This window comes from Arachis hypogaea, chromosome 12 (assembly GCF_003086295.3).
Source record: "Arachis hypogaea cultivar Tifrunner chromosome 12, arahy.Tifrunner.gnm2.J5K5, whole genome shotgun sequence".
In the NCBI taxonomy this organism is placed as follows: Eukaryota; Viridiplantae; Streptophyta; class Magnoliopsida; order Fabales; family Fabaceae; genus Arachis; species Arachis hypogaea.
The window spans coordinates 103,108,210-103,130,646 of record NC_092047.1 but is presented as its reverse complement, the minus strand read 5'-3'; the positions used below and the strand labels follow the sequence as shown (position 1 = coordinate 103,130,646).

The 22,437-nt window shown below is 40.2% G+C and overlaps 2 protein-coding genes and 1 non-coding gene across 3 annotated transcripts; 1 reads left to right on the top strand and 2 right to left on the bottom strand.

The window, feature by feature from the left end:
* The first annotated feature begins 5,100 nt into the window (after window positions 1-5,100).
* On the top strand, window positions 5,101-6,018 carry LOC140176830 (uncharacterized mitochondrial protein AtMg00810-like). Its single transcript, XM_072208384.1, has 3 exons — window positions 5,101-5,315; window positions 5,616-5,688; window positions 5,773-6,018. The coding sequence occupies exons 1-3, from the start codon at window positions 5,101-5,103 to the stop codon at window positions 6,016-6,018; spliced, it is 534 nt and encodes a 177-aa protein (XP_072064485.1).
* A 9,493-nt stretch (window positions 6,019-15,511) lies between these two features.
* LOC140176829 (uncharacterized) lies at window positions 15,512-16,624 on the bottom strand. Its single transcript, XM_072208383.1, has one exon. It carries the CDS (start codon window positions 16,622-16,624, stop codon window positions 15,512-15,514), a length of 1,113 nt encoding a protein of 370 aa, XP_072064484.1.
* A 4,480-nt stretch (window positions 16,625-21,104) lies between these two features.
* LOC112731130 (small nucleolar RNA R71) lies at window positions 21,105-21,212 on the bottom strand. Its single transcript, XR_003166921.1, has one exon. It is a non-coding gene; the product is annotated as a small nucleolar RNA R71 (small nucleolar RNA).
* Between the last annotated feature and the right edge of the window lie 1,225 nt (window positions 21,213-22,437).

The following is a 22,437-nucleotide window of genomic DNA, read 5'->3' as shown; positions in this document are numbered from 1 at the left end:
TACAAAATTCTGTAATATATCTTTTTTTTTAATCAACATCATATATAAAAAATACTTAATACTATTGACTACTACTAATTTTTTTAAAAAAATTTGGGGGAGATCATATAACCACCTTAAGCCTCCGCCAATCCGCCACTGGATACAATATACAATTTATTAGTTAGATATGTACGTGTGAAATGTCAAAAAAACCTAAACTAAAATTATACTTAAGAATAATTTAGATATTTTATATAATGATTGTTATGGTATTTAAAAGGTGATATCTAATTTATAAAAAATCAAATTTAATATTTTATTATAAAATATAAAAATAAATTATTTTTAAATATTTAAAATTTATTATAAAAAATAAATTAAGCAAAAGTTAGACACTATATAATATATATCATAAAATTGGTATTTTATATATCAGTAGTATTATAAAACTAGGACAATTTATTCTGGCCAACTTTTAACCTAGAGCGTATTTTTATAAGCTACTTTTAGAGGGACAAGAAATTGTTGGCTTGAGACTTAATTACAGATACCCAGCTATTAGTCACCTATTCTTTGCGAACTCAATTTTATTTAGTAGAACTATAAAAGAGGATTTCCAGTATCTGGTAAATGTGTTACATTTCTATTACAACGTTAGTGACCAAGTCATTAAGTAAGTCATTAGTGTGTTTTAGCTATAATAACACACCGAAGACATAAGGAATCAGTTGGTGAATGTTTCACAAGTCCCCCATGTAGGGAACATGACATATATTTGGGTCTCCTCTTTATTGTTCACAAGTCCAAGAAGAATACTTTTAACTATATTAAGGATAGAGTTTCCAAGAAACTTTAACATTAGAAACAATTCTTATTTCTATTTATACATTGAGTTGTTTTAAGCTCCCAAAGACTTTAATGGATGAAATCCATAAAATGATTATGCAGTTTTGGTAGGGATAGAGGGGATAGGAGAGAAAGATGCACTGGGTGAAATGAGTTGTTATTTGTTGACCAAAGCCTCGGTGGTTTAAATTTTAAGAACCTCAGAGCATTCAATATGGCTACGCTCAGAAAATAGGGTTTTAGGTTGTTGAACAAGCCTAATTCTTTAATTTACAGAGTACACAAAAACAAATACTTCAGATATTCAAACTTTTTAAGGGCTAAATCAGGTAATAACCTCCTTTTGGTGGAGGAGTTTGCTAGAAGAAAGAAAAGTGATTAAAAAAGGGCTTGTTTGGAGGATAAGGAGAAGGAATTTAATGAAGGTGTTGATAGATGCTTGGATTGAAAATTATCCGTCATTGGCCACAATTATTCACACAAACAATGCACAAAAAGTAAAATAGGTTGAATAGCTAATGATAGATCACAAAGAATGGAATCATCAAGTAGTGATAACATAATTCATCCAAGAAATTGCACATGCAATTTTACAAACAAAAATCATTGAATGGGAAGACAGACCTACCCGATCACTCGAGAAGAAGGGTTCGTACACTATTGCTTTGGGTTACAAGGTTGCCCACGAATTTCACCATCTACAGTTAGAATTACTTTAAACAATGCAAGTCGAAGAGACATTGGTCTTCCTTATGGGACTTAAAATACCCACCAAAGAGGCAAAGATCAAAGTTTTTCTATGGAGAGTATTTCATAATCAGTTACCAATAAGAAGGAGACTACATGAGATGTTACCTGCAGTTTCCTCAATTTGTTTGAGATTTGGCCAATAAGGAGAAATAACTATGGCACTATTTATTGAGCTACGCACAAGCAATGATGACGTGGTAGAACTCCGGCATGATAACCTTCACTGTGACTGATGATGCTGACAGAGTAAACTAACTAAACATAATTGGTTAGTTTGGTTAGTGCTAGTGTTGTTGTTAACAGAATTAGTTAATGATGCTGATAGTTAGTTAGTTTGTGATTGTTAGCATTGTTGTTAGTTAGCTTGTGATTAGTTTTGTGATTGTTAAAAAAATTAGTTAGTTTAGTTTGTGTGATTTATAGTGTGACAACTGGCACTCTCTTGCTATAAGTAGCCAGAGTTAATCACTATTTAGTTGAAATCTCACTTTACCAATTTAGAAGAAGAAGAAGTTCTCTCTCTCTTTGTTTTCACTCTCTTTTCACACTGCATATTCTTTTTCCGTTTTCTTCTTCTCGTGTTGAGCCTGACATCCTTCATGGTATCAAAGCTCTCTCTATTTAATTCAATGGCAAATACGATACACAAGCTGAAAACTTAGTGAATCAATCAAGCACAGCTCTAAAGAATTTCACTTCTTCTCAATTTCTAAGAAACTCGATGATGACAACTTCTTACAGTGAAAAGACTAGGCCGAATCAACGATTGACTGTTACAATTTGCTTCATTATATCACAGGAGAGGGAATTCTTCTTAGGTTTGACGGATCGGAACAAGTGACACCAGAATTTGCTGCTTGGAAGAGACTAGATGCGTTGCTCAAATCTTGGCTTGCTTTGATGACCAAGCCCTTCACGACTTGAATAGTAGGATATATCTATTCATATGAGATTTGAAAAAGATTAGATGATCATTTTTCTTCACACATTCGAGCTAAGAATAATGCAACTGAAACATAAGATTTGTAAATGAGTATGTGTTATCCTTAAAAGGAATAATTGATGCTCTAGCTTCAGTAGGAGAACCGATGCATGAAAGTGATCATGTTAATGCTTTGTTGAATGGGTTAACTGAAGAATATAGATTTGTAATTACTTCAGTTATGGCAAGACTAGTGAGTATTTCAGTGGGAGAATTAGAGGCTTTGTTATTGACTCATAAGAGTATGTTAGAAAGGATAAGAAAACCAGAATCATTTATACAAGCAAATGTGGCACAAAGTGCACCAGGATATTCTCAAAACTATAACATAAGAGGCAGTTTCGGAGGAGACTACAGGAGTAGAGGTGGTGGCAAGATCATCAAAGGTGGTCGAAATTTCTATAACGAGAATGGACAGTTTGGTGGAAACAGTTCCAGGTTTGAAGAGAATGGACAATTTGGTGGTAACAGCTCCTGGTTTAGAACTTAGTTCTATAATGATTCAAGGTATGACTCAAGGTTTGAAAGTGGTGATGGCTCCAGATTTGGTGAAAGGCAGCATTACAGTGGTTCAAGGATGACTAATGGTACCAGACCTGTTTGTCAAGTGTGTAATAAGCTAGGGCATACTGCAAAGACTTTCTGGTATAGGTATGAAAGGCCAGAAGGTTCCAGAGCTCAATATGAAGGCTTAAACTCACAAAAATCTGCAAAGTTCACAAGCAAATATGAGCAATGTATTGGCTACACCTACAACATTGTAAGATCAGAGTTGGTATCCAGATTCGGGTGCTATACACCACATGACTTCTGATAAGCAAAATCTGATTGAGAGAGAAAAGTATGAAGGTGCAGATTAAGTAATTGTGAGAAACAGATCAAGTTTGTACATCAACCTTGTTGGAAATTCTTACTTTAAAGCTTATTTGAGTAATAGAGAATTCTTGTTGCATAAGTTGCTACACGTGCCTGATATCACAAAGAATTTACTTAGTGTGTATAACTTATGTTGTAACAACAGTGTCTTTTTTGAATTTCACTCTAATGGTTGTTGTGTGAACTCTCAGGGAACTAAAGAAATTGCCATACATGGAAAAGTTGAAAGAGGAATGTACAAGTTTCTCAACTTCACTCTATCAAATAAATCAGCTACTTTTGTTTCAATCGTGTCCACTATTGACCAGTTTCATTTGTCGCAATACAGATTGGGTCATGCCGCAAATAGTGTTGTTTCTTCTATTTTAAAGTCTTGTAATATTGTTTCTTCTTTGAATAAAAACCCATGTGCATCTTCTATATTGGAAAGTCCTATAGTCTTCCTTATCCCCCTTCAAATTCTTTGTACACTGCTTCACTGCAGTTAGTATCTACAGACATTTGGAGCCCTACTCCTGTTCCAGATTTAAATGAACATTTTTACTTTGTTGTCTTTATTGATGCTTGCAATAAATACACTTGGTTCTATCTCATCAAAACTCGATATCGAATCAAATCAATTTTTAAATATTTTCAACAAATGGTTGAGTTACAATTAAATTCTAAAATTAAGATGCTTTAGTCTGACAATGTTGCTGAGTATGTGAGCTTAGCCAGGGATTTACAAGTGCAGGGTATTCTACATAGATGTTCCTGTCCGCATGAGCATCAGCGAAATGGCAGTGTCGAGAGAAAGCACATGCACATAGTGGAGAAGGGTTTAACAATGTTAGCAAGAGCTGGAATGCCAATTAAATATTGGGAAAATGCCTTTATGACAGCAGTGCATCTCATAAACAGATTGCCAACCCAGGTTTTGCAAGGTCAGTCGCCATTTGAGAAGCTATTTGAAAAGGAGTTTGGTTACACAAGCCTAATAATTTTTGGGTGTTTGTGTTTTTCACATTTGAAGCCATACAATAGGCACAAATTGGGATTCAGATCATCTCCATGAACTTTTCTGGGTTACAGTGTAGTACACAAAGGTTACAAGTGCCTCACTACACAAGATAAAGTTGTGATCACTAGTAATATGGTATTTGATGAGCAGTATTTCCCTTTCAAAACTGGTTATGCACCTCCTTTGGTAGTTGATTCTAGTTCAACCTCTAATCCTTATTCACCTCCAGTCATTCCTTTACTAAACTTAAACCTTGCTCAACCCTCACACAATTCTTGTAACATTGCAAATAGATCCCCTCTCCAAACTCTAACTCCAATACTCACACCTCCATTTAACCCTATTGTGTCCAACACCAGCTCCTAGTCACAAGTACAAACAAGAGCTTCTTCAACCTCACCTCTCTCAAACCCAGCCTCCAACAACAACAACCTCACCAGTAATAATTTTCTTTCCACAGCACCTTTTGGCTCTATCTGCAACACCAATACCTGTTCCTATTTCAGACCTTGAAATTCTGATTCCCTTTGCTGATGATCCCTCAATCCCAGCACCACTCATTTCAAATGTTCATCCTATGACCACAAGAAGCAAAAGTGGAGTTCTTAAGCCCAGATCCTTCCTTATTAGTGTTGAACCAAGGACAGTCTGAGCTTCCTTGTCCATGCCTGAGTGGAAGGCTACAATAGATGCAGAATACAATGCCCTCATGCAAAACCAAACTTGGAAACGGGTTCTCCTTCCTCAGGACAGAGAAGCATTGGGTAGTAGATGGGTCTTTCAGGTTAAATATAACTTGAATGGTAGCTTACAAAAGTATAAGGCTCATTTCATGGTTCAAGATTTCTCTCAGAGACCAGACTTTAATTTTATAGAAATGTACAGTCCAGTGATAAAACCTACTTCAATTCGATCTGTGCTCACATTGGCATTGTCCATAAATTAGAAAATTAAATAGCTTGATGTCAATAATGCATTTCTGCATGGTGACCTGGCTAAGGATATATACATGAAGTAGCTGAAGGGTTATGAAGTTGGTGATGGCAGTTTAATGTGTAAGTTCACCAAGTCCCTTTATGGTTCGAAGCAGGCACCAAGAGCCTAGTATTATAAGCTGTCCACAGCTCTACAGCACCTTGGGTTCAATGCAACGAAGTCCGATGTCTCTGTCTTTAACAGGTTCAAAAATGGCTCTTCATTGTTTGTTCTGGTATATGTCGATGATATAATCATCACTGGAGACTCTGATGATGTAATTTTCCTAGTGATTCAACAACTAAATGTCAAATTTGCTTTAAAATATATGGGTGAACTTCATTATTTTATTGGGGTTCAGGTTACTAAGACTGCTAGTGGTGATCTGGTATTGTCACAAGAAAAATATGCCAATAACCTGCTTAAGAAATTCGATATGGAGCACTACAAGCCTTGTCCTACACCTCTACCCTCCTCGATTAAGTTTTCTTCCTTTGGAGGTTCAACATTCAAGGACACTAAACTTTATAGATCAGTGGTGAGCAGTTTACAATATCTCACTGTCACTCGTCTGGAGTTAGCTTATTGTGTAGGTAAGGTCTTATAGTTTATGCAAAATCTGTTAAATGAAGACTGGAAGCTAATCAAAAGGGTGCTAAGATATGTGCAGGGGACACTCGGTTTTGGTCTACACTTGTACAAAATGAATGTTCAGCAAGTTAAAGCCTATAGTGATTCTGACTGGGGAGGAGACCTAGATGATAGGACATCCACTAGCGGCTAGCAGCTTCTATGTTTTTCTTGGGAGTAATCTAATTTCGTGGAGTTCAAAGAAGCAAGGTGTTGTTGCCTGGTCCGGTACTGAAGCAGAGTGCAGGGCTATGGCTGACTTAGTGGCTGAGCTACTTTGGATAAAGAATTTTATGATTGAAATAGGAGCTACACTTTCAATAGCTCCATTAGTTTATTGTGATAATTTGAGTGCTGTATTGTTGGCTGCAAATCTAATTCTATATTCAAAGTCAAAACATTTTGAGACTGATCTTTATTTTGTCCACGATTATGTCACTAAGAAGATTATTCAAGTGAGTCATGTCCCTGGAACTTTCCAGCTAGTTGATGTGTTGACAAAGTCATTATCAAGTGCTACGTTTCTGGAGTTCAGATCTAGACTACTGGTTGAAGATTTGAAGAAGTATAGTGGTGATAGTGGCACAAACAAGCTCAGCAGAGGAGATCACAAAGGAGAATCAGAGAATTCTGAAACTTCAAAAGGTGTAGGCAGCAATAGTCATGATAAAGAACCAAATGCACATTTTCAATCTGTGATAGCAAAGGCAGTACAAATCAACATCAGGGGTTATAATATCAAGTTAGAAATAAAAGGAAACAAGACTGGAACACTAGAAGAGAAGCTGAGCAGTAGGGGTCATAACAGAGTAAACTAACTAAACAAAATTGGTTAGGGCTAGTATTGTGATTAACAGAATTGGTTAATGATGTTGATAGTTTGTTAGTTTGTGATTATTAGCATTGTTGTTAGTTAGCTTGTGATTAGTTTTGTGATTGTTAACAGAATTAGTTAGTTTAGTTTGTGTAATTTATAGTGTGACAGCTGGCACTTTCTTGCTATAAGTAGCTAGAGTTAATCATTGTTTAGTTGAACTCTCACACTTTACCAATTTAGAATCTCTCTCTCTCTCTCCACGCTGCATATTCTCTTCTCCTTTTCTTCTTCTCGTGTTGAACCTGATATCCTTCAGATGCAGCAGAGATGCAAAAATAGTGGTTGAAGCTCATCAAAGACTTGAAACTAAGTAGAAAAAGGAGGGAAAAGACCCATTTCGTAGCTTACCTTATGTAGCAACTGTGGATAGCAAGGAACAAACATATTTTTGAAAGAGAAGATCTAAGCCATCAACGGATTTTGGAAGCAGCAACTCGGCTAGGCATTGGACAAAAAAAAAAGATGATGTTTTCGAAAACTGCACAATTCTCATTCATAAAGTTTTTTCCTTATACGGTAGTCCATCGTTGATCCAAACTCTTAATTTTCATTCAATAAATTAAATTTCTATCTTTGATTAAAAAAAACAACACAACATGTAAATATACAAATATATGAAACTGATTTATAGTGCTTAATTTTTTTATGCAAATAGTATTTTTACTAAATTTTAGGTTTAAATAAGCTCTATTTTTTAGTTTTACAAATATTTTAATTAAGTCTTTAACAATTTATAATTAAATGCTTATGTCAGATAAAAAATTCAATTAAGTTATTGTTAACTATTAACTATTTTTTGTTAAAAAGAATTATGAAATATTCTTAAATATTTGATATTGTTTTTAATAAATTATGGAATATTTAATTAGCAAATGATTTATAATTGGTATACTTTTTTGAAAGAAAATAATTAATAATAATTTAATTAAAAATTTTATCTATCTATCAAAAGAACTTATTTATAAAATTTTAATTTTAAGAACCTAATGAAAAATATATATACAAAACATAGTCATTTATGTAAAATATATGCTATTTAAAAATTTAAAATACAAAATACACATTAAAAATATATAAATAATAGATATATTTATATAGAAATATATGTTAATTGATTTGGTAATTATTTTTTGTGTATATAATATTTTTATTATAAATTTGTTGAGATTATAGAAACTTATTTGATAATTAAACTTAAATTTTATAACGCAAAAATTTTTGTAAAGTACTAAAATAAGAAGGTAAGGAGTAAATCATTATTTTTTTCACTTGAAAACTTCTAATTCTCAAACAATAGTTTCAACTTAAAGTTTTCTTATGCAAAAATAAAAAATGCTATATGCACAAAAAAACACTCACTAAATATCTGTAAATTAATATATATGTAGTTTAATTTATTTTTAGTTTGTATTTTATATTTTAACATATATATAACTAAATATTAAAAATGATAAATAGTCATGTAAATACGTATGTAAATACATATGTGTTTTTTTTTTCTATTTTTCGTTCTCTTTTATCATCATCAGTATCATCATCTCTTCTTTCTCTTTCTCATTTTTTTTCTCTTCCTTGTCCTTCTCGTCTTCGTTCACTATCATTACTATTATCATCTTCTTCTATATATATTAACAAAACTACTGGATATAGGAATTTTGGTTCAAATCATAAAAATTTTGACATACAACGTTGAAATTTTGTGATGATCAACATATAAATTTTGTAAGAATTACAAATTCAAAATATTAAAATCCAACTAACAACATATCAAATATTCTAAGAACTCAACACAAAATTATTTGATTAAAAATAAAAAATTAGCATAAAAAATAACAAAAAAAGCAATTGCAGTAAATGAAAATTTTGAATTATGTAGTAAAATTTTTTTTATGTTATATTGATAAATTTTTATGCTCTGTAAAAAAATATTTATGGTCTATCGATAATTTTTTATATATTTTAACAAAACTTTTTATGTTATATCAACAAAAAAAAACAGAATATATATATATATATATATATATATATATATATATATATATATATATGTGTGTGTGTGAATGATTTTTATTTGACTTGAACCAACTTAATTAGACTTAATTATTAAAACTGCTTATACAAGTAGCATCACTGGATTTTTAAAATATGATTTAGTCAAGAAAGTAATTTTACTATATATAATCCAAGTTGTTTGGTAGGTCAGGTACCGGGGGGAATCGCCTGGTTCTGGGTTGCTGGGTTGAAGGGGGGTGCAGCCGACGTCCCGAGCTCTTTGTGTGGAGGGGGGTGTCACCTGCAAGGACAATCCGACGCTCTAGACAGTCAAGTGTGCAGGTGAAAAAGGGTTGAATAGTATATGACGTACCTTGGGGGAAGGGTAGGACCTTCCCCATATATACCGTGTCAGAGGTGGGCCCTGCAACGACAGGCCCACTTCTTTCGATGCTTCCTTCGCACAGCTGTAGCAAAGCTGTCAGGGACGCGTGTCCGGGTCGGCAACTGGGCGCCTCGATCCTGACCGTCCGGGTCGGGTGGTGCTCGGGTCGGGCCGGCCCGCGAGTGCTTTGGGCCAGGCCGTAATAGTGCCCCCAACGCGCCAGCAATAGTCGTGAGGGTTGTTGCTGGCGTGTTATCTCCTTTCGTGTGTTGTCGTCAGGTCGGCCGCCCGAGGAGGGGACGTGCCCCCTGTGTGCGTGTCTGTTCGTTGCTGAGGTGACCGTTTGTCGCCTCGTTCCTCGTGCCGGGCATTAAATGCTCATAATGGTTTGGAAAACCCTGTGTGCAAAGACCATTATGCCCTTGATCCTTTCGCGCTTTGCGTAACAGTTTTAAACAGTTTGCGTTTGTTTTTCTCTCCTATTTTCACTTCTCCTATCTTCATCTTCTTCTCTCCCAAGTGTCCCAAAGCTTCATTTCTGCATCCCTACGCCTTTTTTTCTCTTTCAAGTCTTTGCAACTAATCCAGGTAAACATTAATCCCTTCTCTTTTTGCTTCAATGTCCTTTTATCTTCATCATTTTTGCGCGCTTGCTGCTACGTGTTTGCTACTTGCTTGATTAGTTTGCTAGATGGTTTTAGCGTTAAGTAGGTGCGTTAGGGGGGGTTACCATTCTAGGGTAGGTTTTTGTTTGGGTTTTGCTTTTAGCCATGCTTGACCATAGCTGTTGAATAGGACAAATGTAGTTTTCTGGGCTTTTTCCAGACTCCCGGCCTCATAGACTAACGGAGTGGTACCCCCATTGTAGGTATGCCTCGCATTGTTTCCCGGGCCTCTCCCTCCGTCGCAAATTATGACCCATATGCCTAGGTGACTTCCGATGTGAAGGACTCGCCAAATCAGATGGACGAGGGAGAGCTAACGGAGTTCCGTCAAGGCGAGTATTTATGCGGAGGGACAGACGAGGAAGCCAATTATGACGTCTTCGTTCCTGCCCTAAATGAACGGCTATATGAGCTTAACTTCCATTCCCCTCGGGTCCCCGACTGGATCTGGTTTTATAAATACATGTTCACCCAGGTGGCACTTCTTAACCGGATCTCCTTTTCAAATGGCGCTTCTTAACCGGATCTCCGTGGCGCCGTCGCAACTGCATCCGAACAGTTGGGCTTCTATCCGCTGTTTCGAGATGGTGTGCGAATATCTGGAGCTGCCGGTATCTATTGATGTCTTTCTTTTTTTCTTCAACCTCACAAATCCTTCTAAGGAGGGAAAGGCGAGGAAAGGGTTCATGTCCTTCTGATCTGCCCAGAGTCGAAGGATCTTCGGGTTGTTTGAGGACTCTTATCACGGGTTTAAAGATAAATAATTTAAGGTGCGTCCGGTCAAAGGTCGTCACCCCTTTTGGTTGTCGTTAGAAGGGGAGTGCCTCATTCCGACGTACTGGAGCTTTGGGGCGGGATCCAACACATTCATTACGGTGTCTTATAAGGGGATGTCCGCTGTGGACAAGAGGGTTGCCGACGTGTTGTTGGAAGTTTTTGGAAAGAATCACGTGAATCCCCATCTCTTGATGGGTGACCGGGAGGTCGCCAGGAATTATGTTTGTGAGTTGTTTTGCCTTGAATTTTTGCGTTTTTATTCATTCGCTTGGTTGTTCTGGTTTCACAATTAACTTGTTTACTTGTTTGTTGCAGTGGAGATGTCTGCTTCCGTGACAGGGCTTGAGGACTTGTTCAAGACTTTCTTGGCAGACAACGATGAGGAGGAAACAGGGAAGGTTGACGGGAAACCGGAGGGCCCTTCTGGGGATAAAGATCAGGCGACGCCGTCACCCCGTGACACCGAGATAACGGATAAGAATTCTGATGGGGCGCGCGTTTCTCCAATTCGTGAGGAGACGGTCGGCCCTAAGCACTCAACCTCTGCTCAGCAAGAGGATGATGATTTAAAGCTTATCCCCACCCCCAAAAGGCAGAGGGCATCTTCCAGTCCGGAAGGAGCTCTCACCGTGATGGAGAAAAACTTCGATGCTTGGGCTTTCATAGACTCCCAACTAATCCCTGGCACGGAAGATCACTTCCTCGGTACCGAGCTTGCGGGGCAGGCGAGGTGGATGTACCGAGCACTTCTCTGCAGAGCTGTCATAGCTCGAAAGGCTGAGTTCGAGTTGTCGGGGATGCAGTCACTGCGCAGGAAGCTCGAAACTGCTGCCAAGGCCAACAATGAATTCAAAGCCCATGTGGAAATGCTTCAGGAGTAGCTATCTGAGGCGGGGGAAAAGCTTAGGGCTGCTGAGGAGAAAGATGCGTCCACCGAGGAGAAGCTGAAAGCCTCCGATGACACCGTGTCCCGTTTAACCGAGCGGGAGATGACTCTGGAGAGCCAACTTAATGCCGCGCAAGGTCGGGTGGTGGCTTTGGAAAAAGAGCGTGACGTGGCCGTCTCGTCGGCTAAGGCCGCTCAAGCTGAGGTTGAGGAGCTCAAGAAGAAACATAAGGTGACCAGAGATCAGGGAAAGAACGCGATCTTCATGACTGAGGAAGCTCTTAAGACCCAGGTGAAGATCATGGCTCCTGACTTTGACACGTCGGCTATTGGAGTTTTCAAGACGATCAAGGATGGCAAGATTGTTGACATACCCAAGAAATGAACTCTTGTACCTTGTGCTTTTGTATGGATTTGTGGTTTGTTGTAGAACTTTTGAAACTTTTGAAGCTTACTTCGTTATACATTAAGAGTCGCTTAGTCGGCTTGTGATTATTGTCTTTTGCCTATCTGATAGCTTTCTCGTTTTGTTTTGTTACCGTTTGGTCGGTATGAGCTTTTCACTCGTGTTTATTTACCGTTGTGTTGGTAATTCAGCGAAGCCAGGTCGTGGCCTTTTGGTATCGTTATAGCCGTTTGTTATGGCTTTAGTTTAGGTGGCTCCCGGGGTGATCAGTCCCGGGGTGCCGTATCGTGGTTCCGTTTAATGCGTCGTGGAACTTGTTGTTATGTGATGTGCAAGTAGGAAAAAGAACAATAGAAGTAAAATTGGTAGAAATGACAAGTAAACATGAACCAGTAATTAAACAAGTCTGTTACCATGGTAGATACAAAGGTAAGTGAACAAGTTCGTTAGATCGCCTGGCCGACATGCTTGATCTAGGGGTAAAACCTTCTCAGGTTGCCCGCATTCCAAGTTCTCGGGACCTCCCTTCCATCGAGCTTCTCCAATTTGTAGGCGCCCTTGCCAATCACTTCTTTGACCCTGTAGGGACCTTCCCAGTTCGCCGCCATTTTGCCTTCTCCCTGGGTTGGTAGGCCGATGTCATTGCGCCGTAGGACGAGGTCGTTTTGCTCAAATTCCCTCTTGAGCACTTTGGTGTTGTAGCACAGGGTCATTCTTTGTTTTAGTGCTACTTCTGACAGGTGGGCCTTCTCCCTGGTCTCATCTACTAGGTCCTTCTCTATAGCTTCTTCCACCCCTTTGAGAAGTAACCGTGGGCTCGGCTCACCGATCTCTACGGGTATCATTGCGTCTACCCCATATGTCAGGCGGAAGGGGGTTTCTCCCGTGGCGGACTGCTCGGTTGTACGGTAGGACCAGAGGACTGAGGCAAGCTCATCAGCCCATGCTCCTTTCTTGTTGTCTAGTCGCTTCTTGAGACCCAGCAAGATGACCTTATTTGCGGACTCAACTTGTCCGTTTGTCTGGGGGTGCTCCACCGAGGAGAATTTCTGTTTGATGCCCAAGCCGGCGAGGAACTCTACAAACTTCTTATCGGTGAATTGCGTCCCGTTGTCTGAGATGATGACCTCCGGGATGTCAAACCGAGTTATCACCTGCCTCCACATGAACTTTCTACAGTTGGACGAGGAGATAGTGGCCAGTGGCTCGGCCTCTATCCATTTGGTGTAATAGTCGACGGCGACTATGAGATATCTGACTTGCCCTGGGCCAACCGGGAAAGGTCCCAAGAGGTCGACTCCCCACTGTGCGAAGGGCCGGGAGGACGTCATCAGGCTCAGTTCGGTGGCCGGTGCTCCGTGGAAGTTAGCGTTCTCTTGGCACTTAACGCATTTTTTCACGAACTCCTTGGAGTCCTCCATCATTGATGGCCAGTAATATCCAGCTCGGATGAGCTTCCTTGCTAGGGCTTTGCCCCTGATGTGGTGACCACAGCACCCCTCGTGGACTTCTTTGAGTACGTAGTCCGTCTGGTCGGGGTGTAGGCACTTCAGCAAGGGTTGGCTAAGTCCCTTTTTAAACAGTTGGCCTTGTATGATCGTGTATTTGGCAGCCTCCCTTCTCAATGCTTTAGCTTCCTTCTCACCTTCAAGGAGTTTGCCGTTCTGCAAGAAATCAGTGATGGAGTCCATCTAGGAGGGGCTTATCTTGGTCAGGTGGAGGGCAACTACTGGTTCTTTCGTGATGCCTTGAATGAGGGACCGGTTACCGGTTCCAGGTTTCGTGCTCGCTAGCTTGGATAGGAGATCTGCCTGTGTGTTCCTCTCCCTCGAAATGTGTTAGACCGTGACCTCCTCAAACTATTTGCTCAGTTCTTTGACCCTCTCCAAGTACTTCTGCAACAACGAGTCTTTGGCTTGGTAGCTTCCATTTACTTGCGACGTGACGACTTGTGAGTCGCTGCGTACTTCTAGCCTTGTAGCCCCGACTTCCCCAGCTAAGATCAAGCCGCCTAGAAGGGCTTCATATTTTGCTTGGTTGTTCGACACGGGAAACTCGAACTTGACCGATTGTTCGTAGATGACTCCGGCTGGGCTTTCTAAGATGATCCCAACGCCTCCGGACGTCTGGTTGGAGGCTCTGTCTACATGGAGCTTCCAACGTGTGCCCGTGTCCTCGGTTGGGTCTCCGGTTACTTTCACCAGGAAATTTGCCATTGCTTGCGCCTTTATTGCATGTCGAGGCTCATATCTTAAATCGTACTGGGATAGCTCGAGGGCCCAGGTCATCATCCTTCCCGCTAGGTCGGGTTTCTGGGGCACTTGACGAATTCCCTGGTCCGTTCTTATGACCACTTGATGACCTTGGAAGTATTGCCGTAATCTGCGGGAAGAGGTCAGGAGCGCTAGTGCCAGTTTCTCCAACTTACTGTACCTAAGTTCTGCTCCTTGCAGCGCTTTACTCACAAAGTAAATCAGTTGTTGAACTTTCCCTTCTTCCCGCACTAAGACCGCTGCCAGCGCTTCCTCCGTTATAGCTAGGTACAGGTAGAGCGGTTTTCCGACCATGGGTTTACCGAGCACAGGTGGTGTTGCAAGGATCTTTTTAAAATGGTTGAACACTTCTTCGCATGCCGGGATCCATTCAAATGCTATTCCCTTTCTCATTAGGTTGAAGAAAGGTAGGGCCTTTGCTGCCGACGCCCCAAGGAAGCGAGATAACGTGGTGAGCCTTCCCGCCAGTCTCTGGACATCTTTGACGCAGCCTGGGCTCTTCATTTGGAGTATTGCTTGGCATTTTTCAGGATTGGCTTCCACCCCCCTTTGGGTTATCATGAATCCAAGGAACTTCCCGGCCTCCATGGCAAAGGTGCACTTGAGGGGTTTGAGCCTCATGCCGTGTCGTCGGAGGGCCGCGAACACGTTTCCCAGGTCGCTTAGAAGGTCTTCGGGTCGGGTGGTCTTGGCAAGGATGTCGTCTACGTAGACTTCCACCATTTTGCCAATGATGTCGCTGAATATCTTGTTCATCAACCTTTGGTATGTGGCCCCCGCGTTCTTCAGGCCAAAGGGCATTACTTTGTAGCAATAGATTCCTCCTGGCGTTATGAATGCTGTTTTTTCTTCGTCTGGCCGGTGCATCGGTATCTGATTGTAGTCGGAATAAGCATCCATAAAGCTCAGATACCGGTACCCCGCCGCCGCGTCGATGAGCGCATCAATGTTGGGTAGGGGGTAGCAATCCTTGGGACATGCTTTGTTGAGATCGGAATAATCCACGCACATCCTCCATTTCCCATTGTGTTTTCTTACCAGGACTATGTTCGACAGCCAGGTCGAGTAGTCAAGTTCCCGGATAAATCCTGCCTCGAGGAGGCTGGCCATCTGCTTGGCCACCTCTTCTGCCCTTTCCTGTGACATCTTCCTCCTCCTTTGGACCACTGGTCTGGCTTCTGGCTTGACGGCCAAATGGTGCGACATGAGTTAGGGGTCTATCCCTGGCATGTCGGCCGGTGTCCAGGCAAATAGGTCACCATTAGCCCTGATCATTTCCATTAGAGGTTCTTTCAGCTCGTGAGGGAGGTTTCTGTTCACGAAGGTGAACTTCTCCTCTGTGTCGCCGACTCTAAACTTTTCCAGGTTCCCTTCTGGTTCGGGTCTCGGCTTGTCGCTGACTCTGGCATCCAAGTCGGCGAGGAACACTCCTGATGCTTCTTTGGATTTCTTTCTTAACAAGAGACTGGCATTGTCGCAAGCGACTGCCATTTCCAGGTGTCCCCTTACAGACCCTACTGATCCTTCTTCAGTTATGAACTTCATTATCAGCATCCTTGTACTGATGACTCCCCTTAGGTCGTTGATGGTCTTCCTCCCTAGGATGATGTTGTAGGCCGTGGAGTCTCGTAGGATCACGAACTCTGCCATTACCGTTCTTCTCCCTTGGCCTTGTCCCACGGAGGTTGGCAGGGAGATTATCCCGTCCGGCTTGATAAAGTGGTCGCCGAGCCCTACAACGCCGTGCTGGTGAGTCTTTAAGTCGGTGTCCCGTAGGCCCAAGGCGTCGAACACATTGCGGAACATGATGTTCGAGTCTGCCCCCGTATCTACAAGGATCTGCTTGACGAGGCCGGTTCCCACTCTGGCCGTAATGACCATTGGAGGGCTTTCCGCGACCTCGTCAAACCATTGGTCCTCCAGACCGAATGAAATGGATGGAAATTTCTTGGGGCTTCGCGCAGAGGATGTGGAAACCGCCAGGACTTTGGCGTCTTTCTTATGTGCCGATTTCGACCTAGGCGCCGCGTTTCTTGCTGTTACTACGTTCACTATGGTAAGCCCATGGTCGTTGTCCTCTGGCTCTTGGCGTTGCTTTGCGGCCCGGGTCTTGTCTTCACCCTCGTGGTCGCGATTCCGTCTCCTCAGCTCCCTAATAAGGTGGGAGAACTCGGCTAGCTTTCCATCCCTGATCGCTTGCTCCAGTGTGTCTTTCAGGTCGAAGCAGTCTTGTGTCTTGTCCCCGTAGCCCTTGTGGTAATCACAGTAGAGGCTCTTGTTCCCCCCTGTTCGTTCCTTCAGAGGTCGGGGCTTCGATAACATCCCCTTCTCGGCTATTTATTGGTAAACTTCCACAATTGGCGCGGTGAGGGAAGTGTAATTAGTGAACTTCCCGACTCGAGGAAACGGCCTGGGTGCCTTATTCGGACCGCCGTCCTTGGCGTGTTCCTTTTGTCTTTCTCCGCTCCCGTGATGCCGGGTTTGATTGTAAGAGGGCTGCCGTTTGTTGGCAGCCACAACCTGGCTGACTTCTTCATCGTTAATGTACTCCCTGGCTACACATTGGATCTCCTGCATTGTCCACACCGGCTTCGTGGTGAGGTGTTTTCTAAAGTTCTCATTTAGAAGTCCGTTCGTCAGGCACAAGCTTGCGACCGAATCCGTCAACCCGTTGATGAGCGGATAATTTATACGCTTTTTGACATTGTTTTTAGTATGTTTTTAGTAGGATCTAGTTACTTTTAGGGATATTTTCATTAGTTTTTATGTTAAATTCACATTTCTGAACTTTACTATGAGTTTGTGTGTTTTTCTGTGATTTCAGGTATTTTCTGGCTGAAATTGAGGGACTTGAGCAGAAATCAGATTCAGAGGTTGAAGAAGGACTGCTGATGCTGTTGGATTCTGACCTCCCTGCACTCAAAGTGGATTTTCTGGAGCTACAGAACTCAAAATTGCGCGCTTCCAATTGCGTTGGAAAGTAGACATCCAGGGCTTTCCAGCAATATATAATAGTCCATACTTTGGCCAAGTTTAGACGACATAAACTGGCGTTCAACGCCAGCTCTCTGCCCAAATCTGGCGTCCAGCGCCAGAAAAGGATCCAAAACCAGAGTTGAACGCCAGAAATGGATCAAAACCTGGCGTTCAACTCCACAAATGGCCTCTGCACGTGGAAAGTTAAAGCTCAGCCCAAACACACACCAAGTGGGCCCCGGAAGTGGATTTATGCATCAATTACTTACTTTTGTAAACCCTAGTGACTAGTTTATTATAAATAGGACCTTTTACTATTGTATTAGACATCTTTGGACGCATTGTTCTTAGACCATGGGGGCTGGCCCTCTCGGCCATGCCTGGACCTTTCACTTATGTATTTTCAACGGTAGAGTTTCTACACTCCATAGATTAAGGTGTGGAGCTCTGCTGTTCCTCAAAGATTAATGCAAAGTACTTCTGTTTTCTATTCAATTCATCTTATTTCACTTCTAAGATATCCATTCGCACCCAAGAACGTGATGAAGGTGATGATTATGTGTGACGCTCATCACCATTCTCCCCTATGAACACGTGCCTGACAAACACTTCCGTTCTACATGAAATAAGCTAGAATGAATATCTCTTAGATCTCCTAACCAGAATCTTCGTGGCGTAAGCTAGAATGATGGCGGCATTCAAGAGAATCTGGAAAGTCTAAACCTTGTCCGTGGTATTCCGAGTGGGATTCAATGATTGAATGACTGTGACGAGCTTCAAACTCGCGAGTGCTGGGCGTTAGTGACAGACGCAAAAGGAGGATGAATCCTATTCTAGCATGATCGAGAACCGACAGATGATTAGCGTGCTGTGACAGAGCATGTGAGCATATTTTTCACTGAGAGGAGGGGATGTAGCCACTGACAACGGTGATGCCCTTGCATAAAGCCAGCCATGGAAAGGAGTAAGACTGATTGGATGAAGATAGCAGGAAAGCAGAGGTTCAGAGGAACGAAAGCATCTCCATTCGCTTATCTGAAATTCTCACCAATGAATTACATAAGTATTTCTATCCCTATTCTATCAATTATTATTCGAAAACACCATTATCAATTTATATCTGCCTAACTGAGATTTGCAAGGTGACCATAGCTTGCTTCATACCAACAATCTCCGTGGGATTCGACCCTTACTCACGTAAGGTATTACTTGGACGACCCAGTGCACTTGCTGGTTAGTTGTATTGAAGTTGTGAACCATGGTATTGGCACCATGTTCTTGGCGCCATTGCCAGGGAAAGAAAGAGCCATGAATTTTACATCATTAAAGTGTAATCACGATTACGCGTACCAAGTTGCTCACGTTGCCAGGGATTGTTCGAGCCTGGACATCACAATTTCGTGCACCAAGTTTTTGGCGCCGTTGCCGGGGATTGTTCGAGTTTGGACAACTGACGGTTCATCTTGTTGCTCAGATTAGGTAATTTTCTTTTTGTTTTAATTTCAAAAATTTTTCAAAAAATCTTTCAAAATTTTCTCCTTTGTTTTCGAAAAAAAATGTTTTCAAAAATATATTTTTCTTCAGAATTTTTAAGAATGAATTCTAGTATTTCATGAATCATGTTGAATCCTATCTGGCTGTAAAGCCATACCCAAACTGCTTTGGGATTGGTCTTCAACTAATCACCTCAATGGAGCCATGTCCAATTCTTTTGGATAGGGCATGTTAGGCTTGTCATGTCTAAATTACACTCATATTTTTATTAAAGCTTGGCTGGCTATTAAGCCATGCCTGACCCTTTGATTGGAGCTTTAAGACTAACATGGCAAGATTCCTGGAATTCATATTAAAAATTTTGGAATCCTTATTTTTCTTTTTCAAAATGATTTTCGAAAAAAATAAAATAAAATAAATACAAAAAATTAGAAAATCATAAAAATCAAAAATATTTTTTTGTTTCTTGTTTGAGTCTTGAGTCATGTTATAAGTTTGGTGTCAATTGCATATTCATCTTGCATTTTTTCGAAAATTTCATGCATTCATAGTGTTCCTCATGATCTTCAAGTTGTTCTTGGTAAGTCTTCTTGTTTGATCTTGATAATTTTTTGTTTTGTGTTGTATGGTGTTTTTCATATGCATTCTTGAATTCTTAGTGTCTAAGCATTAAAGAATTCTAAGTTTGGTGTCTTGTATGTTTTCTTTGCATTAAAAATTTTTCAAAATTGTGTCTTTGATGTTCATCTTGACATTCATAATGTTCTTGGTGTTCTTCTTGACATTCATAGCATTCTTGCATTCATCACATGTTTTGATCTAAAAATTTCATGCATTGCATCATTTTAGTGTTTTTCATAAAAATTCAAAAAATCAAAAAAATATCTTTCCCTTTTTCTCTCATCAAATTCGAAAATTTGAGTTGACTTTTTCAAAAATTTTTAAAATCAAGTTGTTTCTCATGAGTCAAATCAAATTTTCAGTTTGAAAATCTTATCTTCTTCAAAATCTTTTTCAAAAATCAAATCTTTTTCAAAATTCTTAGTTATTTTCGAAAATTCCAAAAATATTTTTCAAAAATCTTTTTCTTATTTTTATATCAAATTTTCGAAAATAACATAATCAATTAATGTTTTGATTCAAAAATTTGAAGTTTGTTACTTGCTTGTTAAGAAAGATTCAAACTTTAAGTTCTAGAATCATATCTTGTGATTTCTTGTGAATCAAGTCATTAATTGTAATTTTAAAAATCAAATCTTTTTCAAAACTAATTTCTAAAATATCTTCTTATCTTACCTTTTTCAAAAAGTTGGTTTCAAAATATCTTTTCTAACCTCCTAACTTCTTATCTTTTCAAAATTTGTTTCAACTAACTAACTAACTTTTTGTTTGTTTCTTAACTTTTTCAAAACTACCTAACTAACTCTCTCTCTCTAATTTTCGAAAATATCTTCCCTCTTTTTCAAAAATTTCTTTTTTTATTAACTAATTATTTTTACTTTTGATTTTTAAAATTTTTTTTTCGAAAAAAATACTAACCTTTTTCAAAAACTATTTTCGAAAATCACAAACTCTTTTTCAAAAATATTTTCGAAAATTCTCCCTCTCCCATCTTATTCTATTTATTTATTCATTTACTAACATCTCATCTCACATCTCTACCCTCCTCACAGTTGTGTTTCTTCCATTACATTACATTCTTTGTCCCCCTCTCTTCTTCTATTCACACAGGGATCCCTATACTGTGGTATAAAGGATTTCTATTATTATTATTTTTCTGTGCCCTCTTCTTTGTCATATGAGCAGGAGCAAGGACAAGAACATTCTTGTGGAAGCAGATCCAGAACCTGAAAGGACTCTGAAAAGAAAACTAAGAGAAGCTAAAATACAACAATCCAGAGATAACCTTTCAGAAATTTTCGAACAGGAAGAGGAGATGGCAGCCGAAAATAATAATAATGTAAGGAAGATGCTTGGTGACTTTACTGCACCTAATTTCAATTTACATGGAAGAAGCATCTCCATTCCTGCCATTGGAGCAAACAACTTTGAGCTGAAACCTCAATTAGTTTCTCTGATGCAGCAGAACTGCAAGTTTCATGGACTTCCATCTGAAGATCCTTTTCAGTTCTTAACTGAATTCTTGCAGATATGTGATACTGTTAAGACTAATGGAGTAGATCCTGAAGTCTACAGGCTCATGCTTTTCCCTTTTGCTGTAAGAGACAGAGCTAGATTATGGTTGGATTCTCAACCCAAAGACAGCCTGAACTCTTGGGATAAGCTGGTCACGGCTTTCTTAGCCAAGTACTTTCCTCCTCAAAAGCTGAGCAAGCTTAGAGCTGATGTTCAAACCTTCAGACAGAAAGAAGATGAATCCCTCTATGAAGCTTGGGAAAGATACAAACAGTTGACCAAAAAGTGTCCTTCTGACATGCTTTCAGAATTGACCATCCTGGATATATTCTATGATGGTTTATCTGAGCTATCAAAGATGTCACTGGACACTTCTGCAGGTGGATCCATTCACCTAAAGAAAACGCCTGCAGAAGCTCAAGAACTCATTGACATGGTTGCTAATAACCAGTTCATGTACACTTCTGAAAGGAATCCTGTGAGTAATGGGACGCCTATGAAGAAGGGAGTTCTTGAAGTTGATACTCTGAATGCCATATTGGCTCAGAATAAAATATTGACTCAGCAAGTCAATATGATCTCTCAGAGTCTGCATGGAATGCAAGCTGCATCCAACAGTACTCAAGAGGCTTCTTATGCAGAAGAAGCTTATGATCCTGAGAACCCTGCAATAGCAGAGGTAAATTACTTAGGTGAACCTTATGGAAACACCTATAACTCATCATGGAGAAATCATCCAAATTTCTCATGGAAGGATCAAAAGCCTCAACAAGGCTTTAATAATGGTGGAAGAAACAGGTTTAGCAATAGCAAGCCTTTTCCATCATCCACTCAGCAACAGACAGAGAACTCTGAACAAAATACTTCTAATTTAGCAAATTTAGTCTCTGATCTATCTAAGGCCACTGTAAGTTTCATGAATGAAACAAGATCTTCCATTAGAAATCTGGAAGCACAAGTGGGCCAGCTGAGTAAAAGGATCACTGAAATCCCTCCCAGTACTCTCCCAAGTAATACAGAGGAGAATCCAAAAGGAGAGTGCAAGGCCATTGACATAAGCAAAATGGCCGAACCCAATGAGGGAGAGGAGGACGTGAATCCCAAGGAGGAAGACCTCCTGGGACGTCCAGTGATCAATAAGGAGCTTCCCTCTGAGGAACCAAAGGACTCTGAGGCTCATCTAGAGACCATAGAGATTCTATTGAACCTCCTTATGCCCTTCATGAGCTCTGATGAGTATTCCTCTTCTGAAGAGAATGAGGATGTTACTGAAGAGCAAACTGCCAAGTTTCTTGGTGCAATCATGAAGCTGAATGCCAAACTATTTGGCATTGATACTTGGGAAGTTGAACCTCCCTTGTTCATCAATGAACTAAGTGATCTCGATCAACTGACATTGCCTCAGAAGAGACAGGATCCTGGAAAGTTCATAATACCCTGTACCATAGGCACCATGATCTTTAAGGCTCTGTGTGACCTTGGTTCAGGAATAAACCTCATGCCCCTCTCTGTAATAGAGAAACTGGGAA

Excerpts from the sequence above, each read along its gene's own strand:
- LOC140176830 (XM_072208384.1), top strand. The coding sequence starts at position 5,101 with ATGCCTGAGTGGAAGGCTACAATAGATGCAGAATACAATGCCCTCATG. Across the intron at positions 5,316-5,615 it reads GACTTTAATTTTATAGAAAT|GTTCAAAAATGGCTCTTCAT; the intron begins GTACAGTCCAGT and ends TGTCTTTAACAG. Across the intron at positions 5,689-5,772 it reads TCACTGGAGACTCTGATGAT|GTTACTAAGACTGCTAGTGG; the intron begins GTAATTTTCCTA and ends ATTGGGGTTCAG.
- LOC140176829 (XM_072208383.1), bottom strand. The coding sequence starts at position 16,624 with ATGTTATCGAAGCCCCGACCTCTGAAGGAACGAACAGGGGGGAACAAG.